This window comes from Mya arenaria, chromosome 10 (genome assembly GCF_026914265.1).
Source record: "Mya arenaria isolate MELC-2E11 chromosome 10, ASM2691426v1".
Lineage (NCBI taxonomy): Eukaryota > Metazoa > Mollusca > Bivalvia > Myida > Myidae > Mya > Mya arenaria.
In genome coordinates this window covers 27,195,395-27,211,956 of record NC_069131.1, presented here as the reverse complement: position 1 = coordinate 27,211,956, position 16,562 = coordinate 27,195,395, and the positions used below count along the sequence as shown (strand labels likewise).

At 33.3% G+C, this 16,562-nt stretch overlaps 1 protein-coding gene across 1 annotated transcript; it reads right to left on the bottom strand.

Annotated features, from left to right (window-relative positions):
- Positions 1 to 12,831: 12,831 nt before the first annotated feature.
- LOC128204539 (guanylate-binding protein 2-like) lies at positions 12,832 to 16,170 on the bottom strand. The gene is made up of 3 exons (XM_052905951.1): positions 15,771 to 16,170; positions 15,303 to 15,583; positions 12,832 to 13,092 (listed from the first exon to the last, which is right to left on the bottom strand). Exons 1-3 carry the CDS (start codon positions 16,168 to 16,170, stop codon positions 12,832 to 12,834), a joined length of 942 nt encoding a protein of 313 aa, XP_052761911.1.
- Positions 16,171 to 16,562: the final 392 nt, after the last annotated feature.

The following is a 16,562-nucleotide window of genomic DNA, read 5'->3' as shown; positions in this document are numbered from 1 at the left end:
ACCGCTGACGAGTCTTAGTTGCAGTGTATCAAAATCGGAAAGTTTACCTTGCTGAGTTTCAGTTTATATGCAATGAATCTATACAAGTTAGGTTGACATACTGACTTACACTTGATGTGTATTGTATTAATATGGGTAAGTTTGACACTCTGAGGTGCAGTTCATAATTATTGTATCAATATGGGTAAGGTTGACACTCTGAGGTACATTTCATGTGTATTGTATTAACATGGGTAAGTTTGACACACTAAAGTGCAGTTCATGTGTATTGTATAAATATGAGTAAGCTTGACACACTGGGATACAGTTCATGTATATCTTATCGATATGACTTTGTTTGACACACATAGGTACAGTTCATGTGTATTGTATTACTAATAGTTAGTTTGACACGCTGAGGTACAGTTCATTTATATCGTATAAAATATGAATTTGTATGATAAACTGAAATACAGTCCATGTATTACTTATTAATATGAGTTAGTTTGACACACTGACCAACATATAATGTGTATTGAATCAAAATGAGTACGTTTGACACAGGGAGGTACAGGTCATGTGTATTGTATCAGTATGAGTTAGTTTAACAAACTGAGGAACAGTTTATGTGTATTGTATCAATATTAGTTAGTTTGAGATACTGATTTACAGTTCACGTGTATTGTTTCCATATGAGTTAGTTTGACACACTGCGGTACAGTATATGTGTATTGTATCGATATGAGATAGATTGACACATTGTAGTACAGTTCATGTGTATTGTATCAGTATGAGTTAGTTTGACAAACTAAGGTACAGTTCATTTGTATCGTAACAATATTAGTTAGTTTGACACACTGAGGTACAGTTAATGTGTATTGTAATAGTAATAACATCAGTTAGTTTGACACACTGAGGTACAGTTCATGTGTATCATATCAATACTAGTTAGTTCGACACAATGAGGTACATTTCATGTGTATCGTATCAATACTGGTTAGTTCGACACAATGAGGTACAGTTCATGGATATTGTATTAACATCAGTAAGTTTGACACACTGAGGTACAGTTCATGTGTATTGTATCAATATGAGTTAGTTTGAGACACTGAGAAGCAGTTCACGTGCATTGTATCAATATGAGTAAGTTTTAAACACGAAGAAGCAGTTAATGTGTATTGAATCGATATGAGTAGGTTTGGCACACTGAGGTACAGTTCATGTGTATTGTATGAATATGAGTTAGTTTGACACACTGAGGTGCAGTTCATTTGTATTGTATCAATATGAGTAGGTTTGAAATACGGAGGTACAGTCCATGTGTATTGTATCAATATGAGTTAGTTTTACACATTGAGGTACAGTCCATGTGTATTGTATCAATATGAGTAGGTTTGAAATACTGAGGTACAATTCATGTGTATTGTATTAATATGAGTTAGTTTGACACACTGAGAAGCAGTTAATTAGTATTGTATCAATATGAGTAGGTTTGGCAAAATGAGGTACAGTTCATGTGTATTTTATCAATATGAGGTAGTTTGACACACTGAGAAGCAGTTAATGTGTATTGTATCAACAAGAGTTAGTTTGGCACGCTGAGTTGCAGTTAATATGTATTGTATCAATATGAGTTAGTTTGAAAGACTGAAGTGCAGATCATGTATATTATATCAATATGAGTTAGTCTGACACACGGAGGTACAGTTCATGTATTGTATCAATACGACTTCGTATGACACACTCAGGTACAGTTGATGTGTATTGTATTAACATGAGTTAATTTGACACACTCCTGTGTATTGTTTCAATATAAGTTTGATACACTGATATACAATTTATGTGCAATGTGCAATGTATCAATATATCAATATCAGTTCAATTGTTACACTCAGTTGCTGTTTTTATGTATAGCATCAAAAAAGTCGCGTTGTGGTTTTTCATGTAGACATATTTTTATTTTTGAAAGGCTCTTATTGCATTAGTATTGTATAAATTTATAAATATTGTATCATGTTTAACCTTTTGTACCTAAAAATAATGAATTCATGGGAACTTATTGAATAAAAAGGTAAAATTACATTTGCAAATACGTTATCTATACGGATGGTAAATGGACATGCCTTGAACTTGACAAACTGCAAGGTATTTCACAGTGCTGGTTTAATCGGAACTCATGGCGGTTCAAAAAACACTTATATCATTTACTGGTAGGCCCGGTAATTTCACCAATTTAGACCAAGACGAGAGGCCGGCACACTGTGGTTGGTCATGTATGACAGGAAGTTGGTGATGGCTTTTTTGTCGTCATCACGAAGTTCTCGTTTCCTCCCTTTGCTGACTAACTTCTTGTCAATTACATATCCTTCCTGCGCACGACAGACACCGCCAGGTCCATGGCATTTTTACTGTATGAATACTTGGTAAGACATACCGAACTGCGCAAATCAAGTATGAATTAGTGTGATAATTTCGACAAGGAAAACAACTTTAATAAATTGTTTATACAGTGAGTATTCGAGTATCCTCCCTTGCTTCAAAATCGTGCCAGAAATCCACTCTTATTCTGAAAATAGAACAGCCATTTCGCAAACAAAGTTATCAGCCGATTATTCACTTTATATATATTTTCGCATTGTGTTTGGTGATTGACGATATGTCACAAACTTCGTGTATTAGTCCTAGTGTTTAATAATATCCCCTGCAGAACCTCAATATAAAAGTTTGCGCTGTATTAACATTTGCAAAAGCGAAAAATTAAAGGTATTCATTTTGTAGTTATTCTCACTAGCTGCACTGTTGTGCTGTTTAGGTTGCTATTGAGGTCAGTTGCGTTGATTATTACAGTCAACGCAACTGACCTCCATAGCAGCATAAACTATATTTATCACGGTACTCGGAATGCTTTTTAAAACAGTTTTCCTATTTTATAGACAAACCCGGAATAAGGCGACTGCCCAGTAATTTAGGAAGAACGGTGGTTACACATTCATTTTAACAGGTTACACAAACACTTACGCATAATTATAGTTACTAAAGCAGTAAAAGCCCATCTGATGATCTTTATTTATATCTGGTGATTGTTATACCACGCCAACGAAACAGTAAAAGTGACCAAAACTTCACAATGTCAAAAACGTTACATATGTTAGCATTATTTTTAACGTTGATGGGCGGAGTATTCGTCGTGATTAGTTTTGCTACACCCTGTTTGATAACCCGGAATTCAGGACAGTTCCACCAGGGCCTCTGAAAGTATTGTGCCAATCTCAATCCCTATTTAAGAGGGGACCAGGACTACGTCTATGCTAGTTTATTAGGCTTCTGTGTCGTTAGTTCAATAAGAGTGTTACTTTATTATATGACAATAATTATGGAAATGCGTTTTCAGTGCGTAATACTGAAGAAATTGAGTGAATTGAGTGGAGTTAAAACTTACATCTATTATAATATACATTATAATAATCCCAACTATATATTTAAAACCGAATAAACTTCAAAAAAGTTGCGTAATTCGTTTCGTTAAGATTGCTGCAGGCGGTCCGTGTTTTAGACATGCTCGATTTTCTAAGTTCACTGGTTGGCCTCATTTTGTTTGTTAAATACGTGAGTGGGTAGGGGGGTGAGTAAGCACTCGGGGGCTTCTATTTGAAGGTCTTCCAATGACACGACACACTTATATCAATTCATTTTACTCTACATATCAAGCTTAAGGTAACTAGTTGGACCATTTGGCGCTTCATGCCCTTTTGACGGGTTATAAAAAATATCATATCCATTTGTCCAACACATCTACGGTGCTTAAATTATGCGTAGTATGAATTGATATATTTTCAGTTTGTTTAACCATGTCCGGCATATTTCTATACGCTGCAAAAATACCAAGACTTCTTCGGAGGTCGGCATGATCCGAGCGAGTACGGTTTTGGATGATCATTCATTCTAACGGCCGTTGCAGGAGTGCTTATGTTTGGTAATGATGTGATTCTGATGGTCCAGCTTCGGAGAAATACAGAACTTGGAACGTGCTAGCCCATCTGAATATATTGTTTTAATCATGCCATCATTTGTTTTTAAGCTTGAACAGTTTTTAATTAGAAATTTCAGCGTTGTGTTGTAGGCCTTGACTCAACCTTACTTTTAAAAACGAAGACATTTATTGCCTTGAAAGACAAAACACTTAATTATTTCATAGAACGTGTGAATTGGTATTTTAAACTGCCAGCATCTGCAAAACAACATCGGCTGGTATTCATAAAACATCTTAAGTCATTCCCTAACTTAATTCATTTTTCTTAGAACACTCCTCATATGCTAATCAAAAACACTTGTGATGTTCTTTAAAAAATGTGTATGATTATATCAGGTAATCGACTCTCTGCTTTAAGAAATGGTGTATGTGATGCTAACATATTTTGGTCTCTAGTTCATTGTCGTTTGGACCTTTGCTTTGTGTCCCTAAACAGGGTTTAGTTTTGAATTGTTGACCACCGGGCTTGTCCCTGTTTATAAATATGAAACATTTCAAAACCAAAAATACCTAAGAAAAGGGCTCCCTTAAACTTTAAAACTTAATGACAACTTTATAATCAGACGGACGCAAAATATGACGTTTTCACAACGAAATGTTTACGGCTGGTAAACCGCCATTCATCGTGAACATGAGTTTTTATAAGACCAACGCAATGAATAATAACACCACATTAAAATATTTATTTTGCAACATACAAAAAACAATGTTTGAAAAATATTTGGAAAATCGGAAATGTATACTTTCTTTTGTGACTAAGAGTATTTGATAACATTTGTTGGTAAATATCACTACATATCGGATGTATGTCTTATTTGATTTCTTCGCTTTTGAGGAGTTTGTCGATTCCATAATGACTGTTACAAGGGATGCGAGGTGGACGAGTAGAACCCTCGTTATGCGTTTAATATAACGTATACCAGTCAATATGTACCTTTTATAATTAGTAGAAGTATTAGATATGCTTGATGACCGAGGTGATAGATGTCTCCTGTGGTAAATCTATCTACGTTTTTCTAGTGTTAACAATGACGATCTGAAAGGTAAGTATTTTGATAAATATAACTACTATTAGACGTGTAACCGTCACCAATGTCTATTGGAATGAAGGATAAATCATATACATGCCGATCGACATACTAAATAAGGACTGCTGAGAATACGCAGATACTTCTTGTTTGTGAGATGAAAACACATCCACACTGACAATTATGCAAACATGGGCAACATGATCCGACAGCTGACGCATTGACTGTTGTTTTGTTATTTCCAATTGCGTATAAACCAGTAAATATTTAAGGTATCCGATACACAGTAATTTGAACTGTGAATTTCTGATGACCCAATGTTATTTGTTTATCACTTGGACGGGTTTTATGAGTAGAGGAAGAAAACATGAAATTCATACAAACAAATATTTCAGACTTCCTTTTTTGCCTTGAAATATTGCCATATGTTCAGATTTAAGATGTAATAAAAACAAACACATACCATAGGTCGATTGTTCAGAACTTTGTTATAGTTAACGACGTGATTGATGACATCGTTGCTAACTTTTAAAATTGAAAAAAAAGATAATTTGCTTATATGTAAAACAAATACAGCTGTAACAACCGTCCACAATCTTGTTAGAAACACTGCAGATAACTCGTGTATCAATTAAACTTCCTGAGCAGTAGAGATTTGACAGTTAACAACGATGACGTTAACAAAGCTGTTGAACTTAACAAATTCTTAAATAATTGCCACTGGGTCATTTATGTCACATACATTAGTAATCAGTACTCAGTTATAAAAGTATAAAAGGTAACCAGGCAACAATAAATAAGATTGATATTAATGTAGGCTAAATGAAGTGACAAGATGATTTACAATAACGATTCGATTGAGTAAGTTTACTTGACAAAGGCCCAAAACAATATATATATATATATATATATATATATATATATATATATATATATATATATATATATATATGAACAGTTCACTGAAAATAATAAAATATTCTTAAATTTGATAAAAAGTACTAAGCATTGTATTTCATAGTTATATACAATATTTTGATCATTATCTCAAATATGAAATAAATAGTTTAAGCCTCAAAATTTAACTAGGCAAATTATAAAGTTTTTAATATACGTACATTGCATATTTTTAGTAGGACATTATAGACAGAGGGTTTAATCACAAAACAGTACTCTGATTCTATATCACTATAACATTAAATCAACCTAAAAATATCATTCTGTGAATTGAGTCCATAAATATCTTTCGTTTTTAATTTCTTGATTATGTGAAGAACAACTTAATTTAGCTGGTGAACTTATTAATCTTCAAATTTTCTCAAATTATTTCTCTTATTACATCTGAATTCTTAATTTTAAGATTAAGCACATTAGGCCAGAAAATATATGCAGTTGTTTTAATTTGTTTAATCAGAAACTTACATATTGATTGAAGGAAGTCTTAAATCGTCACTGACTTGATTTGTTTGGTGAGATTTATAATTTGATAGTCCTTGCGCCGAGATAAGGCTCATGCATAAACTAGTTCAATATACACAGTTTGCTATAAACTTACATCATTGCAATTAGAATTTCAATCATATCTCCATGAGGTTAACCGTTATGTTTTGACGGTAATACAATTAATCAAATCATGTTATAGCTTTATACCGCCATTAATACTTTTAACGATAAAGAAGAACACCAGAAAATGTGTTAACCATGTTGGAGCTTTGATAAAAATTACCGGTATTGCCATTCGTCTGAACCCACACCCTGCTCGCAACTTGCAATATCGCAATAACATCAAACGACGTACAATGGTGATAACTGCTCCCATGAACGAGCCCACTAGTATGAACCGTGCCGTACACAACTAAGCTGTAGCCAATGTATCTGTAAGAGGCAGTACAGATATGTGACGTGAACAAGTACGTTCCATTGAGGGGGCAGGTGAACACGCCAGAGTTTACGTCATATCCGTTACCATGGTTAAACATGGCGTTTGTGAATACGAGAGTTGTAAAGGTTGACACACTCAGATCATTTAAGACCTTTGCTTCAATTGCTATCGTCGGTGTTCCATCTTTCTCTGAAATATACAAAAGGCGTACTGAGAAAGACCAACATGTTTCCTTAAACACCTTGTTATTAAAACATAAAGGTTTATTAGGAATATTTTTATTTTAGAAGCAATAATTATCGCCAATAAATATGTGCCTTCATTTAAAAAGCGGATTGATTTAAAGAGGCTCAATTTAGGTTGTCGCATTTGTTTTAAAATGTAAAGGCAATATTTGGTGTAACTCAATTGACATTGAAACATAAAACACATATTATTTATGTACAGATATAAACCTACCCGAAAGTATTCAAATGTAGTTATCAAATATTTGCTACATGGCCAAACATTTTTAAGTTAAATATGCGCCAAACTATCGCTTATAAGTATTTATTCATCCTTTACAAATTATATGCCCTTTTGGTTTTGATCATTTGAATCCAACGAATAACTCATAACAATGCATCAACATTTAAAAAATTGGCAAAAACAAATTTTGTGCCCCTTTAGAAATATTAATAGTGAGGATAGGTGTTTCATAGTACTACTCATTGCACATCCAGTTATTTAAATGAACATATTTATCTCATAGGACTTTCAATCGTCGATAAATTTAAAGAAATCGCACTCTTTTTAAAAAATAAATTACGGAATTTTACTATTCATAAAAGTGACATACCTTCGAAAGTTTGCAGATATCCGATTGCTTCAGATACATTTTGATCAATGCTGAACTCAGCAGTTTAGAATCCTGAGCGAAATCATCGATCGCGTTCTTTAAGTTGTCCTCAAGTAATATTGTCCTATTAGAGAAATTCACCATTGTATCATCAGCACTTTCAAGAGCATCTCTTATTCTGTCTAACATTTGATTTTCTTTTTTGATTGCCTCCAATTTAAATAATTCAACAGTCTGTGACATATTTTTCAAAGCGTATCTACTCGTTGTTGTTGTTGTTCCATCGCTATTTCCATCCGGATCATTTTTGACAACAACTGCTCTTCGTAGTGAAAGGAGGAACACTGAGGCTCCTTTGAAATAACTTTCTTGCTCATTAGCATGATCAAGAAAATCAACCAAACAATATTATCCTGGAACCCCATAGTGCAATGTCTGTTCATGAAATGCGTAGAATGAAGGAGGTATTTAGCTTATTAAACCTTGCCATTCGGCGCGCATGCGCGTAAATAAAATGTTTGCATTGATTGCTGTGCTGATTTACGGTAATATTATCTTTAAGCAGACATGCTTTGATTTTCAAACCAATAAGTATAAGTAATTTCATCTCTGTCCGTGTTGCTTACCAGCGAGTATAGAACGAAACGCATAGCTTTGATAAAAAAACGCTAAATTTCGGAAAATACGTAATCCTACTTCAAAAATTTGCTTTCAATTGATTACTTCTCACTTATTCAAGCGACATTATTACCATTGCTTATCATTATATTAATTGACTATAAAACTGTTAGAAATGAGTTCATGTTTATTACTTTCATGCCTTTTAGTTTAGTTCGAACGTTAACATATTTGCACGGTAACAGTTTGACGTAAATGAAAGTCTATTTATATTTTGCTCAATGATATATAATACAGATATGTTCAATTTTGCATATTTCATTTTTTGACAATGATGCTGATCTCTGCGATGGTTTTCCTTTATATGCTTTTTCAGTTTTAATCATTTCGTGTATTACTATTTTATTTTTTTACAAAATAAGCCGTTTGTTTGATGTACTAGTACGGTTTATATATATATATATATATATATATAAACCGTACTATTTACAAACGACTTACTATTTACTATATAAACTATTTAATTATACTGCCACATGTAAACAGAAACATTTGGAAGTATTTCGGACATTTTGCAGCAGGATAATTTCGGTTTGCACTCATTTCTATAGATCCGAAGCGGTTTCCTGTTCAAAAGAAATGCGTGATCGACTTAAGTTCAACCTTGGCATAACGTCATCCTTACTAAAAAGCATTAAATGTTTCATAAGCTATTCTGTGATAAGTATGTTGCTATGTTGCATGACCCTCGTTCTTGCTTGAGCTACAGATGTTTTTCTAAATGGGCATTTTCGATGACCAAATAGTTTGCTTACATGGTCATCCTCTGCTTGAATTTGTAGTACTCAACATTATTTGGGAAAACTGTTAGTGAAAACACTCACGGCCGACTTCAAAATATCTGAAATACCCATCAAGATTCTGTTTACACATGATGAAAAATCAGGTGGTATGCATACCGTGTTAATTTTGTAATCAAACTGGAATGCATGTACCATATCATTCAAAGTAAACAGTTACATCTTTTTAAGCCGAAAACCCAGCTCACCGAGTTACCGGCCACGCAGTGTTCCCGAACATCGGATACTTCGATTAGGAACGACACTTGATTATTATTTCTTGCATAGCTTTAATAATCATTTTGTGATTAAATTTACATAGAAAACACACGTTTGTTTATTTCACCGAACACGTCATCGGATTTTGTCTACTGGCCTTATGACTTTAGTGATTTTATATCAAGGCAGAAGTCAAATAATTCCTTGAAATATCGCGTTTTTTTACAATTAATTATTTCCATTTTTCTGAATAAATTCCATGTTGCATATTCTTTCGCACTTGGAACGTAAAAGTTTTCTTTCGGTAAAGTAAAATAACAACAAGAGAAGTGACGCGTTATTTATGCGTGCCACATCTGTCATAGAGAAATCAAGATCGAATTTCTAAGCTTGACCAATTTCTTCGGCAATACCTTACTTGTGTGGAATTACAACATACTAAGGTGTATTTCTTTCACCTACGTTTGAGTATTCACGGAGTTCAGTCTATAAGATCGTAAGTGTTTACATTATTCATTAACTGCGATAAATAAGATAGTCAACTTATTTTAAAACCATATTTTAAAGGATACTCTGTTTAGAAACCAATTTCCTCGTGTACTTTTTATTGTATTTTCAATGATTTTGGTTACAGTGCCATGAATGGGAATCGAACCAACATTATCCTGACCTATCTACCACTACACCATTCTCACCCAAGAGTGACTTATCCATTGAAAATAACTATGATTATAAGGTAAATAATGGGTGATGTAGTTGGCATTCGTATTGAAGGCACTATACACCAGATTGGCACCAAACATGTGTTTTTTTCTGTAACGAATCTCAGGACAATCATTTAATGAAATGTTTTACTCTTTCATATCGTAATTGTTCAAAAATGTAAAATAAAAATCGTGTTGGCGACCGGGTTCGAACCGGTGTCGCTAAAATTACAGGCCACTGTCGTATCCACTGTGCTAAGACGGCTAACCCTAAGCAGTTGGAATATTTAAGCTTTATACCTAACTTGGTAATATCACGTGATAACATCAACTAGCCAATCAAGCATAAGGAATGAATTCTACTAAAAGAGTAGATAGACATACCTCGAAATCTTTTTTTATGGAAAAGTACGAAAACACTGCGAAAAAAATTTGTAAAAATATGTAGTACTTCAGATAGTTAGTTTCAATGCATTGTACACATCGATATCAAGTTTATGTCAGTTTTTGACAATTTTCTTTTTTTATCGCTATTTCATCATACGGAGTACAGCCCCTTTAAAAATAAATGTTTTTTTCTTACATTGTGATAAACAGGGTATTGCATTTGTAGCTTGTTACCTATACACAAGGATTCATTTTCAGCAAAATCCTGGTGTTCTACTCGGGTTTGTCAATTATTAACATGTGTAATTACGAAGAATGTCTTGGACTTGAAAATTAAGGATAAACTTAATGATAACTTGAGTACCTAGATAATTTAATTATTGTCATCATATAACTACTATTAGCAGCATCAATTTCAAATTTATTAATTTTCATGTACACTCCAAACAAACCATACAGTGATAACACTCATGCACACAAACATATTCGTAACCATATTTGGTAAATGACAGATACATTTCTCATATTAAACTCGGTGTCTGTTAACTTATGCTAAATAAAAAACGGGAGAACTAGATAGCAGATACAAACTGTTAAAGACGGTACTGATAGATATCAAATTAAAATATATATTGACACAGAAATGCTTCAAAATAAAGAAAAACAGTCTTATCGACAAAAAGGCTTTTCTTAAGAAGTATACAAATTAGAAAACAACAACAAAATATAGCGGCAAGCTTAAACAGGATATTTAAAGATAAATGCGAAATCGAAAACAACAGGTAATACATAAGTTAAGTCAAATCTAAGTTAGCTATTCACTAACATCTGTCTGATTACAGATGTGTGTCAAACTGCAATAAAATTCACATTAACCTGCAGGTCTTCTCGTTCTTCTTACTGGCTTTCATGGCTCTTTCACGCAATTCATCCCGTTCACGTTCCAGGACCAACATTTTCATTGCAATCTGTGAGACTTGTTCATGTAATATCTCCTCTCTACGAGCTGCAGTTTTTCTTTCTAATCGCTGTTCTATTTGGAAACGGTCGTTTTCATAAAGTGCTTTGCTCACTGACAAAATAACCATATATTAGTTAAGTTCTACGTATCTTTTATATATATTTATCGATTTGAGCAATAATACAATGTAAACGGCAGATACAAGGCAAATGGTCAAACATTGAGAAATAAAACTTGTTTAGAGGCTCAAGCAACGGGCCTAAACAACAAATAAAAGGAGCAGTAACGTATAAACGCCACATACAAAAATACAAACACAAATCAACATCGCTTTAATGATAAAAAATGGGACTACCGCCTTAAAACGGCCAGTGAAACACGAATTTGCTACAACTTGATTCCACTGAGTGTTTAAAGTGGCTTATATAGCCATGATACTGCACGAGTCACAACATCGATCAACAGCGTTTTAATAGTATTTAACTGCAAAAATCAAAGATCGGAACACAGAAGAACAAACAATCTATTATAAATATTGAGGTTCATTTGTCATAAGTGACATTTTATCTTTATTCAGCGATCTAGTCAATGAACAATAACTCAAAAAAAAAAAAAACTCACGTTGCCTGGCTTGCTCTATCGCAAGTATTTCTGACTCTGTGGTCAATATATCTTTTGCAAATTTCTGCCATACAGGAAGCCTCTGAAATGTTGTATTTTTATATATGCCTTTTGCATGAAACGTTCACATTAAAACGCAAATAAATCATTATAGGGGTATGAAGGCAGTTGGAATGGTTATAGTGTGTGGTGTCCGAAGATCTCAGCTTGTACCATTACCAGCACAACTGCATTCATATCTACAATAATGATACTAATCACGCAATTCATTACTAATATTTACATAAAAGCTCATCATTTCTTGACAGAACTTTTAAAACATACTTAATCTCATTTAAGAAAACGTTACAGTCATTCTCTCTCAACCCCTCTGTAAACAGAACGACCCGTCTGTGATCGGAAACAGTTTATCATATTAAGTCACAACACCTCTGTTATAATTTAATCACTACAAAACACTTTTACAATAATGCATTAACATTTTTTACATGTATATTTAAGTTTTTCATTTCCTGCTGACGCAAATATTTTCAAAATAAATATTTTTCAAATCATATTAAAACGTGATAATACTCGATCCAATCCAATCAGTTCATCGGTCATCGGAAAATATTTGCAAAAACCTAAATAAAAGCCGTTAATTTAGGGAATGGACATTGAGTGCAAATATTACAGATCAAATCCTTATCTTGGGCGATCACTGATTACATTACATAGCTTTATATTCATAATTCAAACGATTTCCTTTGCACAAATTCTACCTCATGGTCTTCGAAAGAAGCCAGCCTTTCGTTGTACTCATCCTCAATACCACGGCATATTTCTCGATATCCATGAATGCCACCTTCCTCGTGAAAACATTTAGATTCAACACATTCTTTGAGCGCCCAGTAATTGCTGCATTCCTCAAGGACTTGTGTACATTTTTCTTGCAGAAGTTTCTCATTTCTTTCCTCTATTTTTTTCGAAAACACTTCAATATTTTCCTACAAGAAACCAAGACGTGAACGTAATCCTATATACCTTATTGTTGTTCATCAACTTTAACGAATACTGGCGCGTAGCTAGGGCCAATTTGGGATAACGGAGATCGATGACGGACAGAATATCAATTACTTCACTCCCTTACTCCCTTCGGTTTTTATTTCAAATTCAGAGTTTTGGGTATGACAAAATCTGCGAAATATCACAATTTTACACAATCACGCAACTGAGAATTTGCCTACAGCTAAATACGCCCAAGACATATACAATGTTATGTTTTTTTAAATGCTTATGAACAAATTCTATAGATAGCCTTACATACATGTTCTTAATTTGTAAATGCTGTTCCTTTTCATGACGTGTGATCTGGCCCTTATATCTAGGACAACAGGACAAAACTACAATCGATAACTGAATGAAATACTGATCGAATTGCATAAACTGTTACAAACATGTTCCAAAAAGGAAAATTAATAATGTATTGAATTAAAACAAATTCACACTAAATATCATATACTTTATATACATTTTTTATTTTATGTTACGAAACAATTAATATTTGACATTGGCAATTTTGATATACATTTTAGTTTCTCATGTAAACGCGTCCAATAATTACCTACTACGGTTTTTAACAAGACGAATGTTGATGTTAGGCATCAAAGACGCGGCTGAATGGGTTTTATTGATTGTTAATATATATATATATTGATGTTCATGAAACATTCTGATTAAGTTTCATGAATATTAGACCAAACATAATGCCTCTAGTGTGTTCCAAATTGGACCTAGTCACCTAGTTTTGACAGACGTGGAAAATATCGATACCCAATTGGCTCAATAAAGTCATATGGCAATATATACAATTGTTAACATTCCGAATAAACACGGACGTAGCCGAACTATGACGGTTTAATCAACTTTCTGGATCGAAGTTACTCGGTCGTCTCCGGCATGCGTAAATTAGTTAGACTGGTACCTTGCATTTTCACCGAAAAAAACATTTGTGTCGGGTCGATTCTGCCTAGATATTATTTCGGCCTGATCCTTTTCGGCCTACTATTATTCATTAATGTTTGTTTTTGATCGTGTGAATTACGTTTTGAACTCTATATCAGTTAATTTTAAATGGTGTTAATTTCGTTATTGCGACTTATATTTGTAAGTAAAATTATGTGAATTAAGCTTTGTACTTCCATTTTATATCACTTAAATTTAAAATAGTCAATAAATGTCGTGTAAAGGCACTTTTATTTGTTATCAAATACATAATTTAAACTATTATTCACAATACGCCCGTAAATCCTCACATGCTTATTTACTACACTACAACAGCGTGTATATAAATCGTTTTCAATGAAAGTAAATTTCTAAAATAACGAACTCTATGACCGGCGACCAGTCAATACAAAAACAGAGAGAATAACTTATTTTTAATTTCCTGTTTTAAGCATTAGGCTTATGCGTTTTATATGACGTTTTGTAAGTTTTACACGCATCAAAACGGTTATTGACGACAAATTTTAAGTTAAGTTGAATAAGAGTTGATTTTATAAACAAATCGTGTTTTTTCATAACTTAAATTTATCCGTTACACTTCCCCATTGACAATTGCAAACATCAGGCCGCGTCTAATAAACTGTGTTTCGAACAATCAATTGTCCGATAAAAAATCCCTAACACTTCATTCATCACAATAAAATAAATTGACATTGGTACTTATTGCGTGTATTGGCCGAGAAAAGAAACAAAGAGCTAAGGTTGACGTCTATAATAATTGATGAGTAAAACCATAAAATGAAATGTGAATAGATGTGCGGAGAACAGGGACTCCGTTAAATTGTTATGCTTAAACTTGAGGACACACTTTTGAACGATAAAGCCAGGGTCATTATCTTCAATATAGTTACTGGCAGGTAAAAAGGCATCTCATACATTTTCGGCTTAGCTGTTTCCATGAATTTTCTTAGTTATGGGAATAAAATAATGACTACAAAGATATTTGCTATAAAAACAATGAAAGGAATAATTAAGAGATGTATAAGTTTACCAATATCTGCAGCAGCCCGATATATATATTTATAAAAATGCATTTACTCGCATTCAGGGACTTGAGCAGTACATGCTATATCAAAGAAACATCAGAAAGTTAAAGTTAATGTGGTAATTATCAATCTTAGCTAAAACCATACTTTAACTTTAAACTATATACCTTTGCAACGTTAAAGGCCACGTTTCCATTTAGTCCGTCGTAAATGGAATTTCCAAAGACATGTTGAAACGCAGCATCTCTCGCATCAGTGCACTTTTGATGTAGTTCTCTTCTTTTAATTGGCAACATTAAATCCTCCATGTGCTTTTGAAACATTTTGGATGCAGCTATGCCGATTTTTTTGTTTTCTTCAATTGCCGCCCGTGTGTATGTAGCATCAACATCAGAAACGCCTTCTATGGAAATACTCTTTACGAAGTCACGGACCAGATTTGCAAACACTGAAAAATATAATATAAATAGAAATGTTTGTAATGGTAAAATTTATCATTTTATTCCACAGCTGGTTTCGAATTGGTAGCTATTTTGAATACCACTGTTTCTAACGAATCGATGTCAGTAAATGTGATCCGACGACAGTTATTTTATTGTACATCTTATTTATAGCAAGTGTGTAAGATACCTTACCTGAACCATTTATGGGTTTACTAGTCAAAAGCCGCTTTGGTTGTTCTTGGTAGACGTATTCCAGCATCTGACCCACTGATGCTTGGAAATGTTTGCATGTTGTAGAAAACGAAATATTTTCAAGTTGTTCAATCAATTCGTAGTCCCCAGGTGGAGGCATAGCAAAGCATCTACGTTTTTGAAAGCTTCTTTTGATGCTTTCTCTTGTTTTGTTGTATTGTTCACGCATGTCTTTCTTGTTCTCCAATGCTTTTTCCAAGTATTCATCCGCTGTGATAGCCTTACCGTTTTTATCTTTCAATTTCTTTGTAAAATTTCGCAGAACTAGAGCGAATGATGGCAAAACAATGTGTAAATTTCCATCATTGCATTTTCCATTAAATTTAATCTTGTTCGACATCTTTGAAACCAATCTGAATGTTTTTAAGGATTTGATATTCAATATTCAAAGTTCACACAGGTGTACGCTCACATTATGTGGTAATACTGAGAATATTTTGGAAAATTCAAAATGAATACACATCCGATAAATAATTGTAATTGAAAACAGCAAATTCATCATTTTTGAGACGTTACACTAAAACATGAAATAAGAACTTATTACAATAATCCATATAAATTAATTGAAAACCGATTCAATGTTCAACACGAATATGAAGGGAGTTCAATATTAGCAGTAAATGTATATTGATTTGCTGTAAATGTTATTTTGATTGATACATGAGGAAACTTTAACTATTTAAAAGAATTCATGACATCGATTAGTATAACTGGGGTTCAAAAAATGTTTAC